The sequence below is a fragment of the Sorex fumeus genome, unplaced genomic scaffold (assembly GCF_029834395.1).
Source record: "Sorex fumeus unplaced genomic scaffold, SorFum_2.1 ptg000122l, whole genome shotgun sequence".
NCBI lineage: Eukaryota > Metazoa > Chordata > Mammalia > Eulipotyphla > Soricidae > Sorex > Sorex fumeus.
Window position 1 is genome coordinate 50,610,848 of NW_026606179.1, and position 22,856 is coordinate 50,633,703.

The following is a 22,856-nucleotide window of genomic DNA, read 5'->3' on the forward strand; positions in this document are numbered from 1 at the left end:
GACTCTTGGCTTTCTTCCCTTGACTGTAAGAGAGAGAGAAAGATCCAATGTTCAAGATGGTTTTAAGGTGGTTTTTTTGTTGTTTTGTTTTTGGTTTTGGTTTTTGGGGTTTTTTTTTTTTTTGGTGGGTTTTTGTTTGTTTTTTTTCCACTTTTTAGATGTAATTGTTGTCCTAGAGAGATCGACTTAGACCTTAGAACATTTTCTTTTGTCCTGCTTTTGACCCAGTGATGATGTCCAGAAGACCCCCCAAGCCCTTAGAAGGAAGACGGGGGCAACTGGTCTATGTTGTATGTAGAGAAATTTCTGTTTGCTTTTCATTCCCCTCCTGCTACTAAGATCGAATGTCATTCTGGGGACCATGGGAACTTTGGTCATGGACTTTGGAACATGGACCCTTGACCAGGAAGTCTTCAGACTCTACGTCCTCGTCTTGTCCATCACAGACCAGAGACTCAAGCCCAGTGTGCTCCGGGCAAAGACAGAACAAGACTCATCCCCGCAGAGGGCACCTGGGCATGAGAGTGCTTGGGAGAAGCAGGAGGGATTGTCACACGGAGGGTAACTGAGGCGGGCCACCTCTAGCCAGGAAAGGGAAGAATGGTGGCATCACACAGGTGCGCCCTGTCAGAATCTGTCTTTGCCGGGGTTTGGCCCGGAAGTACAAGAATATCCAAGTGCCTGCATTTCTGGCAGACCCAGGCACGCTGCCCCCCACTCCAACCGCGCATAGGAATCACTTTCCCAAGGGTGCTGTGGGGCGACCTTCACCTCAGAAATCTAACCGAGATCGCTTTACTCATGACCTCAAGGTTATCTATCATGCCTGTAATCACGCCTTAATTTTGCCTTGATTCCCCCACCCCACCCCCCATTTCAACGAATGAAATTCTGTGTAGAGAATGCTCCCATTTTGAGTGTTAAGTGCGGATGGAAATTTTGTATTTGGAAACAGAAAAGTTAATTGTGAGATTTATTCTTAAATGTTCATTTTTATAAATTTTATTAATAAAGAATTTTAAAAACCTTGTTTGTGTGTGAGTGACTAGACACGTCCAGACAAGACAAGTCACCCAAGATGGACCCAGCATTTTGCTCGGTGCTACTGGGGGCTGTACTCCTGTTGTTCATCTATTTGCTCGAGCAGGAACAAGTAACGTCTCCATTGTGAGACTTGTTACTGTTTTTGGCATATTGAATATGTCACGGTTAGCTTGCCAGGCATTGCCATGCAGGCGTGATACTCTCTGTAGCTTGCCAGAGCGATAGCACAGCGCGTAGGGCGTTTGCCTTGCCCGCAGCCCACACGGCCGAACCGAGTTCGATTCCTCCTCCCCCCTCGGAGAGCCCGGCAAGCTACCGAGAGTATCTTGCCCACACGGCAAAGCCTGGCAAGCTACCTTTGACATATTCGATATGCCAAACACAGTAACAATTCTCTCAATGGAGACATTACTGGGCCTGCTCAAGAAAATCTATATGAACAACAGGACAGTGACAGTGACTGGGGGCCGAGGTAGGAGCAGCCATCCGAGGGAGGCAAATGAGGCGTCTGTGGAGTTGAGACGGCAGCGGTGCCCGGAAGATGTGGCCTCCCTCGGGGACACTGGGCAGTTTGTCAAAGTCCTTTGAGCTGTTGTGACTGGAAAGGTGCTAGTAGTATCACCAAGGCCAGGGCTGCTGCTCTAGCCCCTACGATGCCCAGGACAGCCATGTGCACCTGCAAGACAGATCTGGTCTGACATCCCAGTAGCATATTGGGTTATAAGAAATTTCTCTACATACAACATAAAAGCATATCCCATTAGCAGCGGTGCTGCTGTCGGAAGGCTGCAGTTACTTTGAGAATTGCAGTTCTCGAGAATCACTCCTCCAGGATTCCGAGGACCATGGAGGTACCAGGAATGGAACCTGGTCAGCTGCATGCAGGGCAAATGCCTTCCCCACTGTCCTCTCTCTCTCTCTGGCCCCTACTGCAGGCTTTGAATGATAGAATCCTCAGCAGCAGAATGCTGTCTCTGTGTGAACTATCACAGATGTGTGTGGGGAGGCAGGGTACATACACCCAGAGATTATTGACAGATCCTGGTGGTTTTGTCCATGTGAAGAACAGCATTGCAAGGGGCCAGAGGGATAGTACAGGCACTGCCTATGGTTCCTCTAAACATTGCCAGGAATGAGGGGCTGGAGTGACATATAGTAGGTAGGGATTTGCCTTGCGTGCAGACAACCAGGGTTTGATCGCTGCATTCCTTATGGTCCTCCAGGCCATCAGGAGTGATCCCTGAGTGTAGAGCCAGGGGTAGGTGTAGCCCAATACTAAATCAGTGCCACGAAGTGAGCCCTGAGTATCACGAAAAAAATGCCCCTCACACACATAAACTTAAAGGAAATAGTATTCAGACGTACCTCAATGAGTATTTGGTAGGTGGGGAAATAACCAATTATTTCCATACAATTGAAAATGAAAAATGAGGCAATGCAATTAGCAATTCAACCTATGCAGGAAAAGTATTTTTAAAAAGTACATGAGCTCGGCATGCATTGTTTGCCTCGGAAGTGAGCCATGTGTAAGCCATTGAATGACTCAAGATGCTGACGACAGATTCAAGAAAAGAACTGGGACATGAATATGGACCCACGGGGGGAAGGGGGTGGGATTATACACAACTGAAAATCTTTACCTACCCTCGTAAGAAGTCACTAGAGAACAGCTGAGAGTGGTCATTAGTGAGGAAGCAGTAATGCAGACTTGGAGCAGGGTGGAGGGGGCGTCTCTGAAGACACAGCTGAGGTCATTTAAGTTGTAGTTCTGGGAAACAGCAGTAATGGGAAGGGTCAGGATCAGTCAGGTTCCTGCTGATTGGGTTTTGTTGGGGGACTACCCTTACTCGAGCTCTCTGGCTGCTGTGAGCTGGAGCTGTCTCCTCTTGGACTGGAGCTGGACAGACCCTCTCGGACTGGAAGCTCCAGGACCACGACCCCGTCTGCGGGGCTCCTAACTGGGGCACAGACCCCCTGTCCGGCCTTGGGGTCTGGCTGCCAGGGAGTGAATCATGAGATCAGCTGCTGCTGACTGTCCAGCAGAAACCAGGCAAATGCAAATTGTGCCTCTTGCCCTGCTCTGGAGACATGCAAGCTGCAGTCTGAGCCGTCCCAGAAGCTACCTCAGGACAGGTCCATAAGAGGCAGTGTGCTGCGGAGGCCAGGTTGCTGGTGATGCCCAGGAAAGGCCTCCACATGGACTCAGGACTGCATGTGTGGCATGTGGCTACGCAGAATCTCTGTCTCAGGACTATCCAAGACTGTGTTTGGGGGCATACCTGGCAATGCTCAGGGGGTACTCCTGGCCCAGCACTCAGGAAGCACTGCTGGTGGGTCCTGGGGACCATATGGGATGCTGAGTCTTGAATCCGGGTCAGCTGCATGTGAGGCAAACTCCCTACCCACTGTACTATCTCTCTGGCTCCCAAACAGGATTCATAAGTCATTTTGCAAGTGACAGTTTTAAAAGGCCCATCAGGGGCTGGAGAGAGATAGCACAGCGGGTAGGGCGTTTGCCTTGCACGCAGTCGACCTGAGTTCGATTCCCAGCATCCCATATGGTCCCCTGAGCACCGCCAGGAGTAACTCCTGAGTGCAGAGCCAGGAATAATCCCTGTGCATTGCCAGGTGTGACCCAAAAAGGAAAAAAAAAATAAAATAAAAGGCCCATTATGGGTAGGGCTTCTGCTATGCATGCAGCTGACCCGGATTCAATCCCCAGCATCCTATATGGTACCCTAGTCCAGGAATGATTTTAGGGGTAACCCCTGAGCATTGCTGGGTGTGACTAACAGCCCCCCACCCCCCACCCCCGCCACACACACACACACACACACACACATCAGTAATTACAATGCACCAGAGCATTGCACTCTGGGAGGCCCTGGGAGACCAGAGTAGGGTCCCCGCAGAGCTGACAGATCCACAGATCCCTCCACAATATCCTCAGCAAAGTGCATTTCAACCTCAGTCATGCAGTTAACAATGAGGAAACGGGGCCTGATCGATAGTACAGGGGGTAGGGGGTTTGCCTTGCATGCAGCTGACCTGGGTTTGAGTTCCAGGATCCCATATGGTCCCTCCAAGCACCGATAGGAGTAATACCTGAGTGCAGAGTCAGAAGTAACCCCCTGAGCATGCTGGGTATGACCCAAAAGAAAACAACAATGAGGAAACAGTTTTTGTGAAATACATGAGGTGATTTTGCCCTTGTTCTAGATTTGAAGCATGGCCACCTTTGGACAGGCCACCAAGATTCCTAGAGTAGGAAACCTATTTCCCAGACTGCCAGTGGCTATTTATTCAGTCCCAGCCCTGGCTCAAATCCCTGTATCACATGTGGTCCTCTAATTACCACCAGGGGCCAGGAACAGCCCCTAAGCACAGCTTGGTGTGACCCCCAAGACCAAAAATAAAGAAGAGAAGTGAAAGAAGGAAGAACGCCCTTATCAATTTAATATGCATGGAATTTTCCAGGAATGTATGACAACCAATAAATAAATGAGGAAGGAAGGAAAAACGCCTTTTTCAATTTAATATGCATGGAATTTTCCAGGAATGTATAACAGAGCAAAGACCAAAGATTGAAATTTCCCCTCCCCAGCAGTGGGAGGAAACAGAACTCAGCTACACAGACAGAGACAGACAGACAGACAGACACACACACACACACACACACACACACACACACACATACACATGCAAAGGACTGAATCACATTCCTGGTCTTGGTTCTTTTTGGTTTGGGGTCTGCTCCCAGCTGTGTTTCGAGCTACTCCTGGCTTGGTGCTCAGTGGACCATATTGGAGTCAGAAACAGAATCTGGAGTGGAGTGGTGCAGTGACAGTACAGCGGTTAGTGCCTTTACCAGACGTGCAGCAGACGTGCTTTTTGGGTCACACCCGGCGATGAACAGGAGCTACTCCTGGTTCATGCACTCAGGAATTACTCCTGGCAGTGCTCGGGGGACCATATGGGATGCTGGGAATCGAACCTAGGTCAGTCGTGTGCAAGGCAAACGCCCTACCCACTGTGCTATATTGCTCCAGCCCCCAATATTTTTACATTTTGGGGTCATGCTAAGAAGATCATGGTGGTCCCGGGATATCAAACAAGGGACTTCTTCATACGAAGCATGAGCTCTTCTCTTTGAGTAATCTCTCCAGGCTTTCATCAAATACTGTTTTATAATTTCATTATCAGTCAGTGCAAAATGTATCTATATCTTATATTCTTTTCATGCCTAAATATGTGTTATGTTATGATTAACGACTTCTCCCTTCCTTATTCGTTATACAGCAATACATCGTGCATGTAGGCAATTTGTGCTGGCTATAAGACTTTATCATTTAGGGGGGAAAAAAGAGGCCAGAGGAAAGACAGATTTCGCAAAGAAGGCGGTCCGACTGGCCGGCCACGCCCCCAAAGCGGCGAGAGGCGCCGCCACACTCAACATGGCGGCGGCGCGTGTTCACTGAGGCCGCCCGAGCGCGGCGGGAGCAGCACGTTCCACTCCAATCATGGCCGCCCCCCGGCCGGACCCGGGCGAGCGGGCTGCGGAAACGTGCGACCTGCGGCGGATTTTGGAGGCGTTGCAATTGCTGCTGAGCCCGGGAGGTGAGAGGACGGGTCGGTCCAGGCGGTCCCCGGTACTTCCTTAGCGCCGCCGCCCTCCCTCCGGTCGCCCGCGCGCCCCAGGCCCTCGCCGGGGTCCTGCTGGGGGCTTCGACCCTTGCCTCCTGGACACTCCTGACCCTCGAGGAAACTGAGGCTCCAGGAGGGAGCTTTGGACCCAGGTGTAACCCACATGTCGCTCCCCTCCGTGTCCCCCCCCGCGACCTTGCTGCGATCAGGGGATGCTCGAGTTTGCAGCGGGAGCTCCCAGCTCCGTGGGGCGCTGGAAATTGGTCCTGCAGGCGGGGGGTCCGGCCGAGCGGAGCGGGCTCGCGGCGCGTGTCTGGAACCATCCGGGGGAGCTCCTCTGTCCACTGCGGAATCCGAGGGACCCCCAGGGCCGTCCCCGCCCCTTGCAGCCAAGACACAGCTGTCCGCATTCGCGGGTGACCCGCAGCAGCGGCTATACCAGACTGTTCGCGTGGGGCGCAGGGGGGGGGTCGAGTTCGTGCTTGAGACCCTGAGTTTGATCCCCACCAACACTTTATGCTCTGAGCACTTCGGAGGTGGGGTTCTATAAAAACAGTTATGAAAGCTGCTTTTATTTATTTTTTAAAGTCCATCTTGGGGGGGGGGTTGTTTTTTTGGTATGGGGCCACAATGGGCGGTGCTTAGGGGGGCCTAGGGGACTATTGGGTTGGAGTGCTGGGGGGTGGAACCCCCAGTGGGTAGTGTGCTGGTTTTCAGTGTCACAAAACCCAGAAATTAGATTGGTGGGAAGGAGGAACAGGTACTGCTTTTTCCCAAGGCTCCTTTCTAGAAGCTTTATCAGGGGGAGGAACGTTGGGGACCAAACAGGGCAGGATGATGAGCAGGAACTTGAGGTCAGACTGGCCTGAGATCAACATGCACCTGGGCAAGTGACCCTTCATCTCCTCACCTGGACACAGTTACCCAGCACAAGTTTCCTCTCCCTCAGAGCTAGGAGGAGTGAGTTAAAGACATGAAGCACTTAGAAAACTGTAGTAGGGGCCAGAGAGACAATACAGTGGGGAGAGCACTTGCCTTATACCTGGCCAGTGAGGGTTCGATCCCTGGCACCCCATATAGTCCCCCAGAACCCTCAGGAATGATCCCTGAGCACAGAGTGAGGAGTAAGCCCTGAGCAGGGCTGGTGTGGTCCCAAAACCCCAAAACCATATTAACTACTAATTTAAGGCCTTTTTGTTGTTGTTGTTTAGATTTGCTTTATGGACTCACACCAGGTGCCGCTTAGGGCTACACTTGGACTAGACCTGCTGGGTCCTGGGGGATTGGCTACTGCTGATGCTTGGGCCGCCCTGTGGTATTAGGGATTCAAACCCAGGCCAGGGACCCTTATCCCAGGGATGCGCTCCAACACTTCGTGTTATCTCCCAGGTCCCTAATTTAAGTCTTTTGTTGTTATTTGTTTGCTTTTGAACCACACCTGGTGAGGGTTAGGGGTTACGCCCAGCTCTGTACTCAGTAATCACTCCTGGCGTTGCTTGGGTACCATATCTTGTACGGGAGATCAAACCCAGGTCTGCCCCATGTGCAAGGCAAGCACCTTACCTGTACTATGGTTCTGATTCCCCAATTTTATTTATTTATTTATTGTGTTTGTTTTGGGTCACACCCAGTGATGCTCAGGGGTTACTCCTAGTTCATGTACTTAGGAATTACTCTTGGCTGTGCTCAGGGGACCTTATGGGATGCTGGGAATCGAACCTGGATCAGCTGCATGCAAGGCAAACACCCTACCTGCTGTGCTATTGCTCGAGGCTCCCCCCCACCGATTTAATTAAAAAAAATTTTTTTTAAATGACTAACTTGAAGGAATAAATAACTGAGTGTATCCAGTGATTGTAGTTGTCTTTCAGACTCATGTCATTCAGACAAGCTGTGGAAGCGCTCACAGCTGACAAAGGCTTGACTCGCATGCGTTGCGGTGCCAGCCTCTTCACTCTTCACTCTTACTATGAGTGAGGCCTGAGGGGCTGGAGAAGTATCATAGCAGGTAACATGCTTTCTTTGAATGTGGCTTACCTGCTTGATCCCCACATAGGAGCACCCGCAGGGACCGCTCCTGAGTACAGAGCCAGGAACTGTCCCTGAGCATGACAGGATGTAGCACACTTTCCTTCCCTACCCAACCCTGCCCACCATACACACCGAGAAACTTCGGGGGCCCGAGAGAGAGATCTAAGGAGTGGAGTACATACTTTGCATGCAGAAGACTGTGGTTCAAATACCACGGGTCCCCCAAGCACTGTGAGAGTCACCCCCAAGTACAGAGCTGGGAAGAGCTCTCACACGCTGCCAACTGTGGCCAGCCTCCCCTCAGCCTATGTAAAACAAAAATGAACTCACTAGATTTGTTTTTGTTTGGTTTTTGTTTTCATTTTGGGCCACTCTCTGAGATGTTCAGGGTTACTCCTGGCTTTGCACTCAGGAATTACTCCTTCCAGTGCTTGGGGCACCATATGGGATGCTGGGATTGAACGTTGTTTTCTGTGTGCAAAGCAAACACCTTACCTGCTATACTGTCGTCTGGCCCCAAACTCCTGGATGTCCCCCCCCCACACACACACACTTACAGCACCCCCCTTTTCTTTAAAAACATTAAAAACAAATTCACTGCATGCGTTTTTTTTTTTTTTTTTAGAAAGTAGAATGTAACCTGCCCACTACCGAATGTAACCTGGCCACATGGCAGAGTCTGACAAACTCCCCGTGGCGTACCCAATATGCCAAATACCAGTAACAATGATGGGTCTCATTCTCCTAACTCTGAAAGAGCCTTGAATATGGCACTTTTTTAAAAAAATCTCAGGGCTAGGACGAAGGAGACGTTACTGGGGCCTGCTCGAGGCAATCGACGAATAACAGGATGGTCATGATCATGATCGTGAGAAAGTAGAAAAGTTTATTGGAAAGTAGAAGAGAAAGGAAAAGAAACTCCCTGTGTGGGGAGGAACTTAGGATAGGACTAAGTTACTTCCTGTGTGTTAAGTGACTTTTTCTTTTTTGGGGGGTGGCGCACACCTGGCAGTGCTCAGGGCTTCTGGCTTTGCCCTCAGGGGTTACTTCTCCTGGGCTCAAGGGACCATATGGGATGCTGGGGATCAAACCTAGGTTGGCCGCATGCAAGGCAAGTGCTCTCTACCTGCTTTACTATCGCTCTGGCCCTCATGTGTAAGTACTGATAGGAAAATGGTTTCGGTCTTAGAACCCCATGAGAGCTGAGTTCTCTGCTGGGACATGGAGGACCCTGTGTGAGGCCCTGGAGGGGAAAGCTCCTTTATTTATTCCAAGCTACCAGTAGAGGGCAGAGAAGACCACTTTATTAAGAGGCTCTAGAAAAACTCTTAACAACTTTAGTAGTATTTAGTTTTATATATAATATCTAAATAGATGATATTTTATTTGATTAATTTATTTGGCGTTTGGGTCACACCCGGTGATGCTCAGGGGTTCCTCCTGGCTCTGCATTCAGGAATTACTCCTGGTGGTGCTCGGGAGACCATTTGGGATGCTGGGGATGGAACCCAGGTTGGCCACATGTGCAAGACAAACACCATCCCCGCTGTACTATCACTCCAGCCCCTAGATGTTACTGTGTGAGGACAGAAAAAGAGATCTGGCATTCTGTCTGGGCTTGGGCGGGGGCAGCAGAAACTGGGGGAACCTTTCCAGAGGCAGTGGTACCCGGGCCAGGCCCCCGAGCATGACCTGCAGCGGGTAACTTTCCTTACCGAGCAAGTATGGTTTCTTTCTTAGGTCTCCTCTCTCTCTCTCTCTCTCTCTCTCTCTCTCTCTGTCTCTTTCTTTCTCTCTCTCTCTCTCTCTCATTTTTATTTATTTATGCTTTTTGGGTCATACCCGGCGATGCACAGGGGTTACTCCTGGCTCATGCACTCAGGAATTACTGCTGGTGGTGCTTGGGGGCACCATACGAATTGCTGGAAATCGAACCCAGGTTGGCTGTGTGCCAGGCAAACGCTCTACTGCTGTGCTATCTCACTCCAGTCTGCCCCCCCCCTTTTTTGTTTTTGGGTCACACCCAGCCATGCGCAAGGGATACTTCTGGCTCTGCACTCAGGAGTTACTCCTGGCGGTGCTCAGGGGACCATATGGGATGCTGGGAATCGAACCCGGGTCAGCTGTGTGCAAGGCAAACGCCTTACCCGCTGTGTTATCACTCCAGCCTCTCTCTCTCTCTCTCTCTCTCTCTCTCTCTCTCTCTCCCTCCCTCTCTCTCTCTCTCTTTTAAATTTTGCTTTTGTTTCTTTACAGGCTCGAGTTCATTACAGATCACAAAACATGATGTCCTCTTGGCCACATTGAAATCTAACCTGTCTGCTCTGGAGGACCAGGTCCAGAGGGACCCTCACTGGGAGGGGCTGAGGCGCCTGCGGGATGAGGTGGCGGCCAAGGCCCAGTGGCCCCAGACCTCCACGGATGTCACCTGGACCTTCACCGCCCAGGTCCTGCTGCTGCTGCTGTGTCTGAAGGAGACGTTGCTCCGCCTGGCCGCGGGCTTCCGCCCCGGGAGGCCCGACCCCAGGACCCCGGAAGCCGCCCCTGCCCTGAGCCCCGACACACTCAGCATCTCCCAGCAGAAGACTGTCCAGTCGGCCCTGCAGTTTGTGGTCACCTTAGGGCTCTGCCCCTACCTCATGCCCGGGGTCGGGGTCCCTTGGAGATGCAGGAGCGAATTTGGTGCCGTGGTGCAGGCCGTGGTGCGCCCCGACGTGGCCCCCGCCGCCTCCCGTAGGCTCTACACGAGCTGCCACGGCCTCCTGAGCGTGGCCCAGCACACGGCGCTGGCGAGCTTGGTTTTCTGCCGTCACTTGGGGGACGTGGTAGCGTGTCTGTGCCAAGTGGGCTTCTGCCCCACCAAGCAGAAACCACTTTCTCCCGTGGAGGAGGTGAGTTGTGTGTGTTGGAGTGAGGGTGGGTGCACGCATGCGCGGATCCGTGTCTGTCTTTTTAACTTTTGCTTTTTGGGTCACACCCAGCGATGCTCAGGGGTTACTCCTGGCTCTGCAGTCAGGAACTACTCCTGGCGGTGCTTGGGGGACCATATGGGATGCCGGAGATCAAACCTAGGTTAGCGGTGTGCAAGGCAAATGACCTACCTGCTCTGCCCCTCACTCTGGCTCCTCCGTGCCTGTCTTGGGGGGTGGTTGGTGTAAAAGACAACTCAGCTTTAAGGAAGGGCTGTCGGAAAGGCTAGGATTCTGACTGAGGGCCTAGAGTGATCAGACAGCAGGGAGGGTGTTTGCCACGCAAACAGCCAACCCGGGCTTGATCCCCAGCATCTCACACGGCCTCCCAAGCATTGCCAAGAATTTCTGAGCATTGCTGGGTGTAGCCCCCAAACCAGTCTGTCACTGTCACTGTCCTCCCGTTCATCGATTTGCTCGAGTGGGCCCAGTAACATTGTGAGACTTGTTACTGTGCTTGGCATATCAAATACGTCATGGGTAGCTTGCCAGGCTTTTCTTGGGGTGTGCAGGGAAGATACTCTCAGTAGCCTGTTGGGCTCTCCGAGAGGGGCGGAGGAATTGAACTTGGGATGGCTGGGTAGCCCCGCATTCAAGGCAGACACCCTACCTGCTGTGCTATCTCTCCAGCACCCCCCAACCAATACATAAATATATACATAAATGCATAAATATTTAGAATTCCTGTTGAAGGCCACAGCATATCTGGTAGGTCAGTGAACACCCCCCAGGTGATGGCAGAGGAAGCAGCTGCCAGACTGGCCGCAGACTCTGTTTCAAGCTCAGTGGTCAGGTAGGTGAAAATATCCTGCCTGAAGTGAGTGAGGAGATGGAGGAGAAGGGCCCGGGGCTGTCAGCACTGACGCTTCCTTGGGGTGGGCGGGAAACAAAAGGCACCCCAAGGAGAGGCTGCTCTGCCTGGCCGCGGGCTTCCGTCCCGGGAGACCCGACCCCAGGACCCTGGAAGCCACCCCTGCCCTGAGCTCTGACACACTCAGCATCTCTCAGCAGAAGACCCTCCGCCCCCTTCCTGATGCTTCGCCCACTCTTTTACTTCCTCTGAGCCTGGCCTTTCTCCTAGGTGTTGACTGCGGAGGAGAGAGCCCTGTCCAAGAAGACCTTGCGAGATGTCTTGAACCAGGTGTACCAGCCCTTGGCAGTTCGAGAACTGCTGATCCTCCAGGGAGGACCGCCCCAGGTACTCGCCCGGCACTCTGGGGCCCACTTTGGGGATGATCACATGTGCTGTGCTGCCTTATGGAGACTAAAGAACCTCTTGGAGTCTCACTGCATCTAGGTGGTATTTGAAAAACAAAGTTACTCAGACACTTATGATAGTTCTTGTTTCTGATGGCCCTTGGGGTCAACTCTCTGTGCCTGGGAGTCACTCCTGCGGATGCTCAGGGACCCTCCAGAGCCAGCAATTGGACCCAGGCCTGCCGCATGTGGCGCGTACACTCAGCCCATTCAGCTGTCTCTCTGGCCCCCTGTAAAATAACTTAGGCTACACTCAGCAGCTGTTCAGGGCTTACTCCTGACTCTGTGCTCAGGAGTCACTCCTGGCGGTACTCAGTGGACCATATGTGGTACCACAGCACTGGGATTGAAACGGGGTCACCCTCATGTAAGGCGGGCACTTTCTGCTGTCACCTGCACTATCTCTGTCTCTCTGGAAAGCAAAGTAAACCTTGCTTACACTTGGAGGTACTCAGGGCTTTCTCCTGGCTCTGAGCTCAGGGACCACTCCTGGTGGACCGCGGGGGACCATATAGTGATGCTGGGGAGACCATTTGGGTTGCCGGGGATTGGACCCAGGTCAACCTCTTGCAAGGCAAGTGCCTTACCCGCTGTACTATCTCACCAGCCCGGAGAGCGTGCCGTTAATAACACAATCAAATCATGGTTATGAATCCTGAATAATATATTGAATATCATGATTGTGCGCTAATCATATGATGACTATGTCATGTGACTCTGATGTTGTTAATATGACTTGAACGTAATTTCTGCACGTCCTACCTATCGTATTGTATTTCACACCTGCCTTCCCCCTCAGTCTGGCCCAGATGTGAAGACCCAGCCCGGGGGTCGGGTACCAGCGTGGCTTCGGCGTCTGTGTGGGCAGCTACTCTCCGAAAGGCTGATGAGGCCCAGCGGGGTTCAGGCTGTGGTCCGGGGCATTCTGGAAGGAGCCGGAGGTAAGGGACAAGCGTTTGTCACTTTGGAATCCGTTTTCCTTGCAGTTAGGATGAATGTGTTGCTTTAGCAATTACTTTAGCGATTGACTTTGAGCCCTGATTGAGACTAATCTGTGCCTTTGTAGAGACTGAGGCGATTAACCCTTAATGAACTCTTTTTTTGGGGGCCCAGACTTGGCGGTGCTCTGGGCTTACTCCTGGCTCTGTGCTCAGGGATCATTCCTGGTGGGGCTTGGGAGACCATTATGTGGTGCTCAGGATTGAATCAGGGTCAGCCACATGCAAGGCAAACACTCTAACCGACTACATGATTTCTTTGGCCCCTAATGAGCTTTTTTTCTTTTTTCTTTTTTCTTTTTGGGTCACACCCAGTGATGCTCAGGGCTTACTCCTGACTCTGCACTCAGGAATTACTCCTGGCGGTGCTTGGGGGACCATATGGGATACCGAGGATTAAACCTGGGTTGACCACGCGCAAGGCAAGACCATGTACTATCACCCCGGCCCTTAATGAGCTTTTTTCTAAGAAATCTGATTTTCTTGTCATTTTTCTGAAATAACTACATAGTATCAGCTATTTCTGAATTTCAAATAATGTGCAGTACATATGAAAGTTCAGAAGCAGAGAGTTTCTGAAGACCCTCATGGGTCAGAGAGAAGTTCCAGCTCAGCGTGCAGGAGGCTTGGGTTCGATCTCTGCTGCCACACGGTCCCTTGAGCACCACTGCAAGTGACCCCTAAGCACTGAAGCAGGAGTAGACCCCAAGCACTGCCAAGTGTGGCCCCCAACCCTAAAGTAAAATAGAGGACCCCAAAGGAAATGTGAAACTCTTGGTGGGAAGGACTGTGCCCTTGCGTGTGAAGAATCTTTACCCAGTGCTCAGAAGACAGTTCAGTTCTCCTGAAGCCAGAGACCTCTTGGGATAAAAAGGTGAACTCATTTCCAGAATTATACTCTGTGAGTCCTTTTTTGTTTGTGGGGGTGAGAGTGGAGGGGTGGAGGAAGGCACACCCAGCAGTGCTCAGGATTCACTCCTGGAGGTGCTTGGGGGACCATACGGGATGCCGGAGATACAACCCGGGTCAGTCACATCTAGGGCAAACGCCCTAACCGCTGTACCATCTCTCTGGCCCCTCTGAGTTGAATTCTCGTTAATAGAAAGAAAGTTAAGCATCATGCTGAACATCATGGCAGTTTTTAATTTGTAGTTTTTGGCATTTTAAACAATTATAGGAGTATGTTGTTTCAAGAGTCCAGTAGGTCCATGAGGTATCCAGAGGGAAACGGCCACTTGGCCCCTCCACAGCCCTTCCTGCCCCCAGAACAATGCTTTGAGTGCTCTCTTCCGTGTCCCCTGCGAGTGTCCAACTCGAAGGCCGAGTGGCACCTTTTTCATTTTTAGTTTTAATTTCTCAATTTCTTCGCTTTGATTTCTGACTTCTTAGTTTTAGCCTTCTGCATCAGCTTCCTGCCCCAGCAGAAGAGGGTTCTGGTCTCTTTCCAAATCTGCCTTCTCTCACGCCCCCCGAAACACTTCCCACCCTCCCCGCCCCTCACGTCCTGGAATCGTGGTTTGGGTAGATCAACAGTTGATGTTTGAGTTCTAACGATGTAATTATTATTTAGAGCCGCACTCTATTATTGTCGACTGCGAGTTTTTTTTTTTTCTCTCTGCTTCCTGGAGTTAATAAGTACCTGTTCGGTTTGTCTGCTTGTCTTTGTCTGTCCTTCCCACTGTCCTGTTCGCACACTCTTCCCCCGGGTTTCAGCCCCCTTCAGCCTCGAGTCCGTTAGCCGCCTCCGTCCGAATGGCCTTGCTCGACGGCTCTGTCCGGGCGTTAGACTCTATCCAGGACCTTCAAGTTGAAAAGTTGCTCTAAGAGCATTGGACCATGAATTTCTCAGTATTGTGGGGTTGAAGCAGTGGTACAGCAGGAAGGGCATTTGCCTTGCATGTGGTCGAGCGAGGTTCAATCCTCGGTATCCCATATGGTCCTCTGAGCACCGCCAGGAGTAATTCCTGAACATCACTGGGTGTGACCCAAAAAGCCAGAAAAGAAAAAAAATCTCAGTACCTTTAGCTTAGGCACATAGTACGTAGGTCATAGTTACCTTTTTTGAGGGGCAAGGGATGTCAGGGATTGAACCAACCTATCTACCTTTCCCTCTTTCTTCTTCCCTCCCTTCCTCCCTCCCTTCCTCTCTCTTTCCTTCTTCCTTACTCTGACTTTTTGGAGCACCCAGCAGTGCTCAGACCTCCCCTGGCTAGGTGCTCGGGGATCACTCCTGGTGGTGCTCAGGGGACTGAGTGGCACCAAGTCCCCTTAGCATAGAGCCTGCGCTCAGCCCTGCGAGCTGCCTCTGTGCTCTGTGTTCTGTGTCTCCGTTGTGTCCCAGCTGCCAGGCTTCCTGTGCCCTCCCCCCGCACGCCCCCGCGGGTCAGGCAGGAGGCTGGGCCCATCCCCTCCTCCTCCCCCAGACCTCAGCATTGGGGCTGCTGTTGCCCTGTGTTGGGGAGTCACTGCTTCTCTGACCAGGTGACAAGACCCAGTTGCTGCCGGCATGGGAGAGCGCTGGGCCAGGGCAGGGCTCAGGGCTGGAGCATGTGATTCACACGCAGGGCGCCTGGCCTCCGTCTCTAGCACCCCACAGTCCCTCTGCACTGCTGGGAGAGACCCCCGAGGGCCAAGGTGGGAGTCGTGCTGTCAGATACGGTCCCCAAACCAAAAGCAAACATTAGCCAAACCAAACCCTTGACCCTAACTCTTAGCCTTGAGGTGGGCCCACCGTGAACTGTGGGCATTTCTTTTTTTTTTTGCTTTTTGGGTCACACCTGGTGATGCACAGGGGTTACTCCTGGCTCTGCACTCAGGAATTACCCCTGGCGGTGCTCAGGGGACCATATGGGATGCTGGGAATTGAACCCGGGTTGGCCGCATGCAAGGCAAACGCCCTACCCGCTGTGCTATTGCTTCAGCCAAGCCGTGGGCATTTCTGTCTGTTGCTGACAGCGGGGGCAGCTGGAGGGAGTGACGCCGAGGCCACGGCTGCGGACTGGAAGAAGTGTGACTTGATTGCAAAGATCCTGGCCTCCTGTCCCCAGCAGTCCCTGTCACCAGAGAGTTACTACAGGGACATCTGCCCGCAGGTAAGCCGCTCTGAGGCTGGTGACTGGTCGAGGGTTCTTGGCGAGCAGCCTCTTGGAGAAAGTGGATGTTCCGTGATCTCTGAGCATGAGGCCGAGACCGTGGCATGTTTTGGTTTATTGATTCACGAGAGGCTTCCTCATGAGTAAAGAGAAGCCCGTGGGAGAGACCCATCTGATGGTGGGGACTCAGTGGGCCCTGCCACATGAACCCCTGAGCACCCAGCTGGGTTTGACCCCCAAGAGGGAGGGAGGGAAGGAAAGAAGGGAGGGAGGGAGGGAGGGAGGAGAGAGGAAGGGGAAGAAGGGGAAAAAGAAGAAGAAAGGGGGGGAAAGAGAGAGAGAGAGAGAGAGAGAGAGAAAGCCTCACCACTGTTATGTGACGGTAGTCAGCTCTTTGTTTTTTTTTGCTTTTTGGGTCACACCTGGTGATGCACAGGGGTTACTCCTGGCTCTGCCCTCAGGAATTACTCCTTGCGGTGCTCAGGGGACCATATGGGATGCTGGGAATTGAACCTGGGTCGGCCGCGTGCAAGGCAAACGCCCTACCCGCTGTGCTATCATTCCAGCCCCGGTAGCCAGCTCTTTGAGCTGAAATATAACTAAAGTTTCATCTCATTATTTTTTGTTTTTCTGTGTGTTTTTTTTTTTTTTGCTTTTGCTTTTTGGGTCACACCTGGTGATACTCAGGGGTTACTCCTGGCTCTGCACTCAGGAATTATTCCTGGCCATGCTTGGGGGACCATATGAGATGCCGAAGATTGAACCCAGGTCGGCTGCATGCAAGGCAAACGCCCTACCTGCTGTGCTAACACTCCGGCCCTCTCTGTCTTTTTTAATAGTTAAAAAAAATAAAGGTCTGGGGCTGGAGCAGTTGTACAGCGGATACTTGCCTTGCACAGGGCCTACCTGGGTTCAATCCCCAGTACCCCATACGGTCCCCTAAGCCACCAGGAACCCCAATCCTGAGTACAGAGTCAGGAGGAAGCTCTGAGCAGTGCCTGGTGGGTGCGGCCCCTCATTAGTGTCCCTGGCTCCCTCCACCTGCTGTCACCTCCCTCCCTCATCCGCTGGGACCCTGGGAGCCCTGAGCACTGTCCTGCCGGGCTTCAGAACAGAACCAGAACCGTCAGGACCACACCTATGGACCAAGTGTTGTATGAACCAGTCCTACTAAGAATAGGTTGTTAGGGGTCAGGGAGATAATACCGTGGGCAGGACTCTGACCTTTCATGTGTGATCTGGGTGCCATCCCCGGCCTCCCATTTGGTTTACTGAGCACCTCCAGGAGTAAGCCCTGAGCGCTGCCTAGTGGGCCGCCCCACCATAAAAGCAAACAGACAAACTGTGGAGAAAGTACTGGCCGGAGAGTACAGTGGTGTTTAGATGCTTGTCTTGTATCCCTCCTACCCTAATTCAAATCCCTGATACCACAGATGGGCCCCTGAATGCCCCCAAGGGTCACTCCTTAGCATAGAACCAAGAATAGCCCCTGAGTACTCCCGTGTGTGACCCCAAAACTAAACACACACAAACACCCCCAAAATCCCAATAGCACAATAGCTCCCTAATTTGGTTGAATCAGGATTTTTTTTTCTTTTTGGGTCACACCGGCAATGCTCAAATGCTCAGGGATTACTCCTGGCTCTGCACTCAGGAATTACTCCTGGCGGTGCTCAGGGGATCATATGGGATGCTGGGAATTGAACCTGGGTCAGTCATGTGCAAGGCAAATGCCCTACCCGCTGTGCTATCGCTCCAGCCTCAGAATCAGGATTCTTGTACTGAACTTATTAATTACTTAATTTGGGGGAAGGGAGTTGGTTTGGGTCATACGTGGCAGTGCTCAGGGCTTACTTCTGGCTCTGTGCCCAGAGATCACTCCTGGTGGACTTGGGGGACCATATTGGATGCCGGGGATTGAACCCAGGTCAGCTCCATGCATGGCCAGTGCCCTAGTCACTGTGCTATGACTCTGGTGCTCTTAATTTTGATATTTGCAGAGTTTGAATCCAGGACCACACACATGTGAGTTTCGCACTCTGTCACTGAGCCTAATCCCCATTTTTTGGTTGAGAGAAATTAACGCTTTAGCTCTTAATGTAATTCTCCTTGCGGTGAGGCTGTTCCTTATTTTATGCACTATTTCTTTTAGATTCTGGATCTGTTTCACTTTCAAGACCGATTGACAGCGCGGCAGTTTCAGAGAGTCGCTACTACGACCTTCCTCGCCATGTCCAGAGCAAAGCCAGACCTGGCGGCCCAGTATTTGCTGCAGCCGGTGCTGGCGCCCCTTCACCGGTGCTTACGGACGGCAGGTATGGGAGAGCCTGGAGCGGGTGAGGGGGAGGGTGTAGGGAGTGGGGGTACTCTAAAGGAAATTTTTTTTTTCCTTTTTGGGTCATACCCAGGACAATGCTCAGGGGTTACTCCTGGCCCTACACTCAGAAATTAACTCCTGGCAGTGCTCGGGAGACATAGAGGATGCCGGGGATCGAACCTGGGTCAGCCGCGTTCAAGGCAAAAACATCCTACCTGCTGCACTATTGCTTTGGCTCCTAAAAAAAGAAAATTCTATTTTTTTTTGTTTGTTTTGCTTTTTGGGTCACACCCAGCGATGGTCAGGGCTTACTTGTGGCTCTGCACTCAGGAATTACTCCTGGTGGTGCTTGGGGGACCATATGGGATGCTGGGGATTGAACTCGGGTTGGCTGTGTGTGAGGCAAACGCCCGACCCACTGGACTGTTGCTCCGGCCCTGAAGGAAATTCTTGAGAGTGTCCCATGAAAGTGACTTCAGTCTCTGTGATGTCAGTGTCTTAGTTTCTGTTTCTTTACTGCAGGGACTGGGGAACCTTGGGTCATCTCCGGCCACATCTGGGTGCAAGTCAGGCCCATAGCCCTGGTTCTCTCTGGTCTCACTTTTGTAAGAGGGATCTCCTGAAGTTCCAGGAAGAGCCTCTCAAACCTCTCGCTACACTTGGCCTGACTGACCTACTGAGCATTTGGGCCCCCTCACTCTCCTTTCGTGCTTTCTACACGTGCACATCTTTTGAAGCATTTGAGGATTACTTGCAAGTAGCCCCAGATATATAGAATTTCCCCCCACTGATTTCTCTAATTGTCCTTCAAACATATATTTCATTTTTTAAATTTTTTATTATTTATTTATTTATTTATTGCTTTTTGGGTCATACCCGGTGATGCACAGGGGTTACTCCTGGCTCTGTACTCAGGAATTACTCCTGGCGGTGCTCTGGGGACCATATGGGTTTCTGGGAATCGAACCCGGGTCGGCACGTACAAGGCAAAGTGCCCTACCTGCTGTGCTATTGCTCCAGCCCCACAAACGTATATTCTAACCCTCGAATCCAGTCAGGGATCCTTAGCCCTTACCTGTCCAGTCTTCCCGTGTCCTCTCATGTCGACCAGGCCCTGCTCTGTCGTCTGGCGCCCATTGCGCAGTTTGGGAAGAGCCCGTTTCAGACAGTGTCCTTGGTGTGCCTCTGCAGAGTGTTTGCTCAGGGTCAGTATCCAGGAGAAACGCCAGGCAGGACTCTGAGGTGGAAGCGCGAAAGGAAACAGGCACATGCCTTCGTGTGCACTCGGTGCCTTGCATCTCACTGCCCGTCCTCAGTTCATTGCTTTCGAAACAGAAATTCTAAGATCATGTGTCCCGGGCTGCGTGGTAGTAGCTTTGTTCTCAGTGACACATGGAGTGGCCGTGCCTGTGTCTGGTGCCACGGCACGGTTTACAAGATGCTGTGTGTGAATGATGTTGGATCTTGTGTTGTGGGAACTCTGTTAATTTTCTAATTTTATTGTATTATTTATTTACTTTTGGTTTTTGGACCACCCCTGGAAGTCCTCAGGGCTTTCCTGGCTCTGTGCTTAGGGGGTCACTTCTAGCAAGCTTGGAGGACCATCTGGGATGCCGGGGATTGAACCTGGGCTGGCCAGGTGCAAGGCAGGCTTCCTACCATCTATACTATTGGTCTGACCCCTTATTTTCTAATTTTAGCTGTGACTTATTGAACAGTCTTTCTCGTGAAACTTTATATCTCAGACCCAGTTTCTTTGATTCAAAGAGACACTGAATGTGAGTTTTTTTTTTTTTTCTTTCTCTCTAGAGATTCCAGAGAGTGACTTACTGCCAGGATCCGTTCTGGTAACAGAGGAAGAACTTGGACGATGCATTGAAGATGTGTTTAAGGTTGGTAGTTTGAATCAGTAATGTTTTTAGCTAATATTTATATGTAGTTGAGAAAAAATTAGTAGTTTGCCTTTTTAATTGGTATTTCAAGAATTGGCATGGCTAGTCTTAAATTCCCAACTGCCAAAATCTTTTCATTTTGGAAACTAAAAATTTTACAGTAGTGGGGAAGAAAAAAGGATACATTTTGTTATTTTTTCATATTCAGTGCGAGGGCCACACCCATGGTGCTCAGGGCCCACCAGGGCCATCCCCTACAGTGCTTGGGGGACATCCAGTGGCTGGGACCAAATCCAGGGCCTCACAGTACAAGGCTTTACCACTTGAGCCGCATGCCTGGTGGTTAGTCTGAATGTGAAACGGTTCTGTTTTCTGTACCTGCCGTGTTCCACCAAGTAAAGTGTGTCTTTTGAAAAAACTGACAGGTGCTCCTAGTACTATAGATTTAAGGAAAGTATATCATGATATTGAATCTACTTTATAAGTATTGATAGAAACTGCCATCATCAAGAATCAGTACTGTAGCACTGTAGCACTGTCCTCCCATTGTTCATCGATTTGCTCCAGTAAATCGGGCACCAGTAACGTCTCCACTGTGTGACTTGTTACTGTGTTTGGCATTTCAAGTAGGTCACAGGTAGCTTGACAGGCTTAGCCGTGCAAGTGGGATATTCTCAGTAGTAGTTTACTGTGCTCTCCGAGAGGGGCAGAGGAATCGAACCTGGGTTGGCCACATGTAAGCAAAAGCTCTACCCACTGTGCTATCGCTCCAGCCCATTAAGAATCTATAGGGGCTGGAGCAGTAGCACAGCGGGTAGGATGTTTGCCTTGCAGGCGGCCGACCCGGGTTCGATTCCCAGCATCCCATATGGTCCCCTGAGCACCGCCAGGGATAATTCCTGAGTACAGAACTAGAAGTAACCCCTGTGGATCACCGGGTGTGACCCAAAAAGAAAAAAAAATCAGAATAGATGAAATTCTGCAAGGGATACTAAAACTGAAAAAATACATAAATTATATGTTCTCCGTGATTATAATTTTAATATGAAATATCTTTATTTTCTTTTAAAAATAAATTTTAATTTTCTAGGGCTCTGCACTCAGGGATCACTCCTCGTAGTGCTTGGGGTCCATATGTTGTGGGAAGTGTCAGAGTGGGGCCAGAGGTGATCTCTTGCTTGAAATACCTATTTTCAGACAAAAGTAAAAGCCATTATAATTGGATCAGGTAGAGTTAGGGCAGATATTCTCTACATTAGCGGCCAGAGAGATAGTATAGCGGGTAGGGCATTTGCCTTGCACACGGTTGACCCTGGTTCTATCCCTGGGTCCCATATGATCCCCAAGCACCGCCAGGAATAATTGCTGAGTGCAGAGGCAGGAGTAACCTCTGAGCATCGCTGGGTGTGACCCAAAAGACAAAAAGAAAATTCTCCACATTATATTTTATTTATTTGTTTTTAGTGAAGCCAGATAGTTTTTGTTGAATGAAACTTATGTAGAAAGATGTGAAGGGAGAGGAGGAGAGGAAGCCCGCGTGTAGGCAGGAACGTGGGCTTCTTCAGAGCAGGAGAAGCCGCAGCTAAGAGACTCAACGGCAAGCGGGTGGGCTCTGTTTTCTGGGAGAGTGCGGGCTTGGAGAACAAGTCCAGTTTAATAATACTGTGACAGTGTCTCACCATCAGACTATTTACACTAGCAAGGAGCTTTGAAAAGGTCCAGCCGCTTTGGAACTTCGTTTGGCAGCTTCTCAAACAGTGGTAGACGGGAGGGAGTGATAGCACAGCGGGTAAGGCGTTTGCCTTGCACGTGACCTACCCGGGTTTGATTCCCAGCATCCCATATGGTCCCCTGGGCACTGTCAGGGGTAATTCCTGAGTGCATGAGCCAGGAGTATCCCCTGTGCATTGCCGGGTGTGACCCAAAAAGCAAAAAAAAAAAAAAACAAGTGGTAAACATGAATAGGAGAGACGGTCAGGCCTTATAAGCGGCCGGCCCAGGTTTGATCCCCGACACTGCCCCGCCAGGGGTTACACCTGAGCACAGAGCTAGGGATAGCCCCTGGGTGCTGTCAGGTTTGGTCGAACCTCTATACTTTCCCCCCTCAAGAAAAAGAATGTTTACAGTGGAGACTGGGGAGATGGTACGAAGGATTGGAGCTCAGGCTTTGCATGTCGGACCCCCAGGGTCAAACCCAGGCACTGCAGAGGCCCTTGAGCACCGCCCCAAGTGGCCCCTGAGTTTTAGCCCACCAGATCTGCTAGGTGGGGACCCCCGCTCCTGACAAACAAAACTGAACACAGTTGTTATTTTTTTTTTTTGTTTTTTGTTTTTCGCTTTTTGGGTCACACCCGGCCGTGCTCAGGGGTTACTCCTGGCTCATGCACTCAGAAATTGCCCCTGGTGGTGCTTGGGGGACCCTATGGGATGCTGGGAATTGAACCTGTGTCGGCCATGTTGACTGCATGCAAAGCAAACGCCCTACCCACTGTGCTATTGCTCCAGCCCCTGAACACAGTTTTGTGAACTACAAGTTCCACTTTTGGTTATGTACCCAAGAGACATGAAAATGTGGTCACGTGAGTGGCATGCCTCAGTGTTCCTGGTGATGT

General features: G+C 51.1%; 1 protein-coding gene across 1 annotated transcript in view; it reads left to right on the plus strand.

Moving 5' to 3' along the window:
* The first annotated feature begins 5,514 nt into the window (after nucleotides 1-5,514).
* The window catches only part of TANGO6 (transport and golgi organization 6 homolog), a 165,674-nt gene continuing 148,332 nt past the window's right edge, over nucleotides 5,515-22,856 (plus strand). The window contains exons 1-7 of the mRNA XM_056135941.1: nucleotides 5,515-5,661; nucleotides 9,976-10,610; nucleotides 11,770-11,886; nucleotides 12,745-12,886; nucleotides 15,899-16,035; nucleotides 18,188-18,350; nucleotides 20,162-20,244. Of these exons, the coding sequence (XP_055991916.1) occupies nucleotides 5,565-5,661; nucleotides 9,976-10,610; nucleotides 11,770-11,886; nucleotides 12,745-12,886; nucleotides 15,899-16,035; nucleotides 18,188-18,350; nucleotides 20,162-20,244 (1,374 nt within the window). The 5' untranslated portion in view covers nucleotides 5,515-5,564. The remainder of the gene's footprint in view (nucleotides 5,662-9,975; nucleotides 10,611-11,769; nucleotides 11,887-12,744; nucleotides 12,887-15,898; nucleotides 16,036-18,187; nucleotides 18,351-20,161; nucleotides 20,245-22,856) is intronic.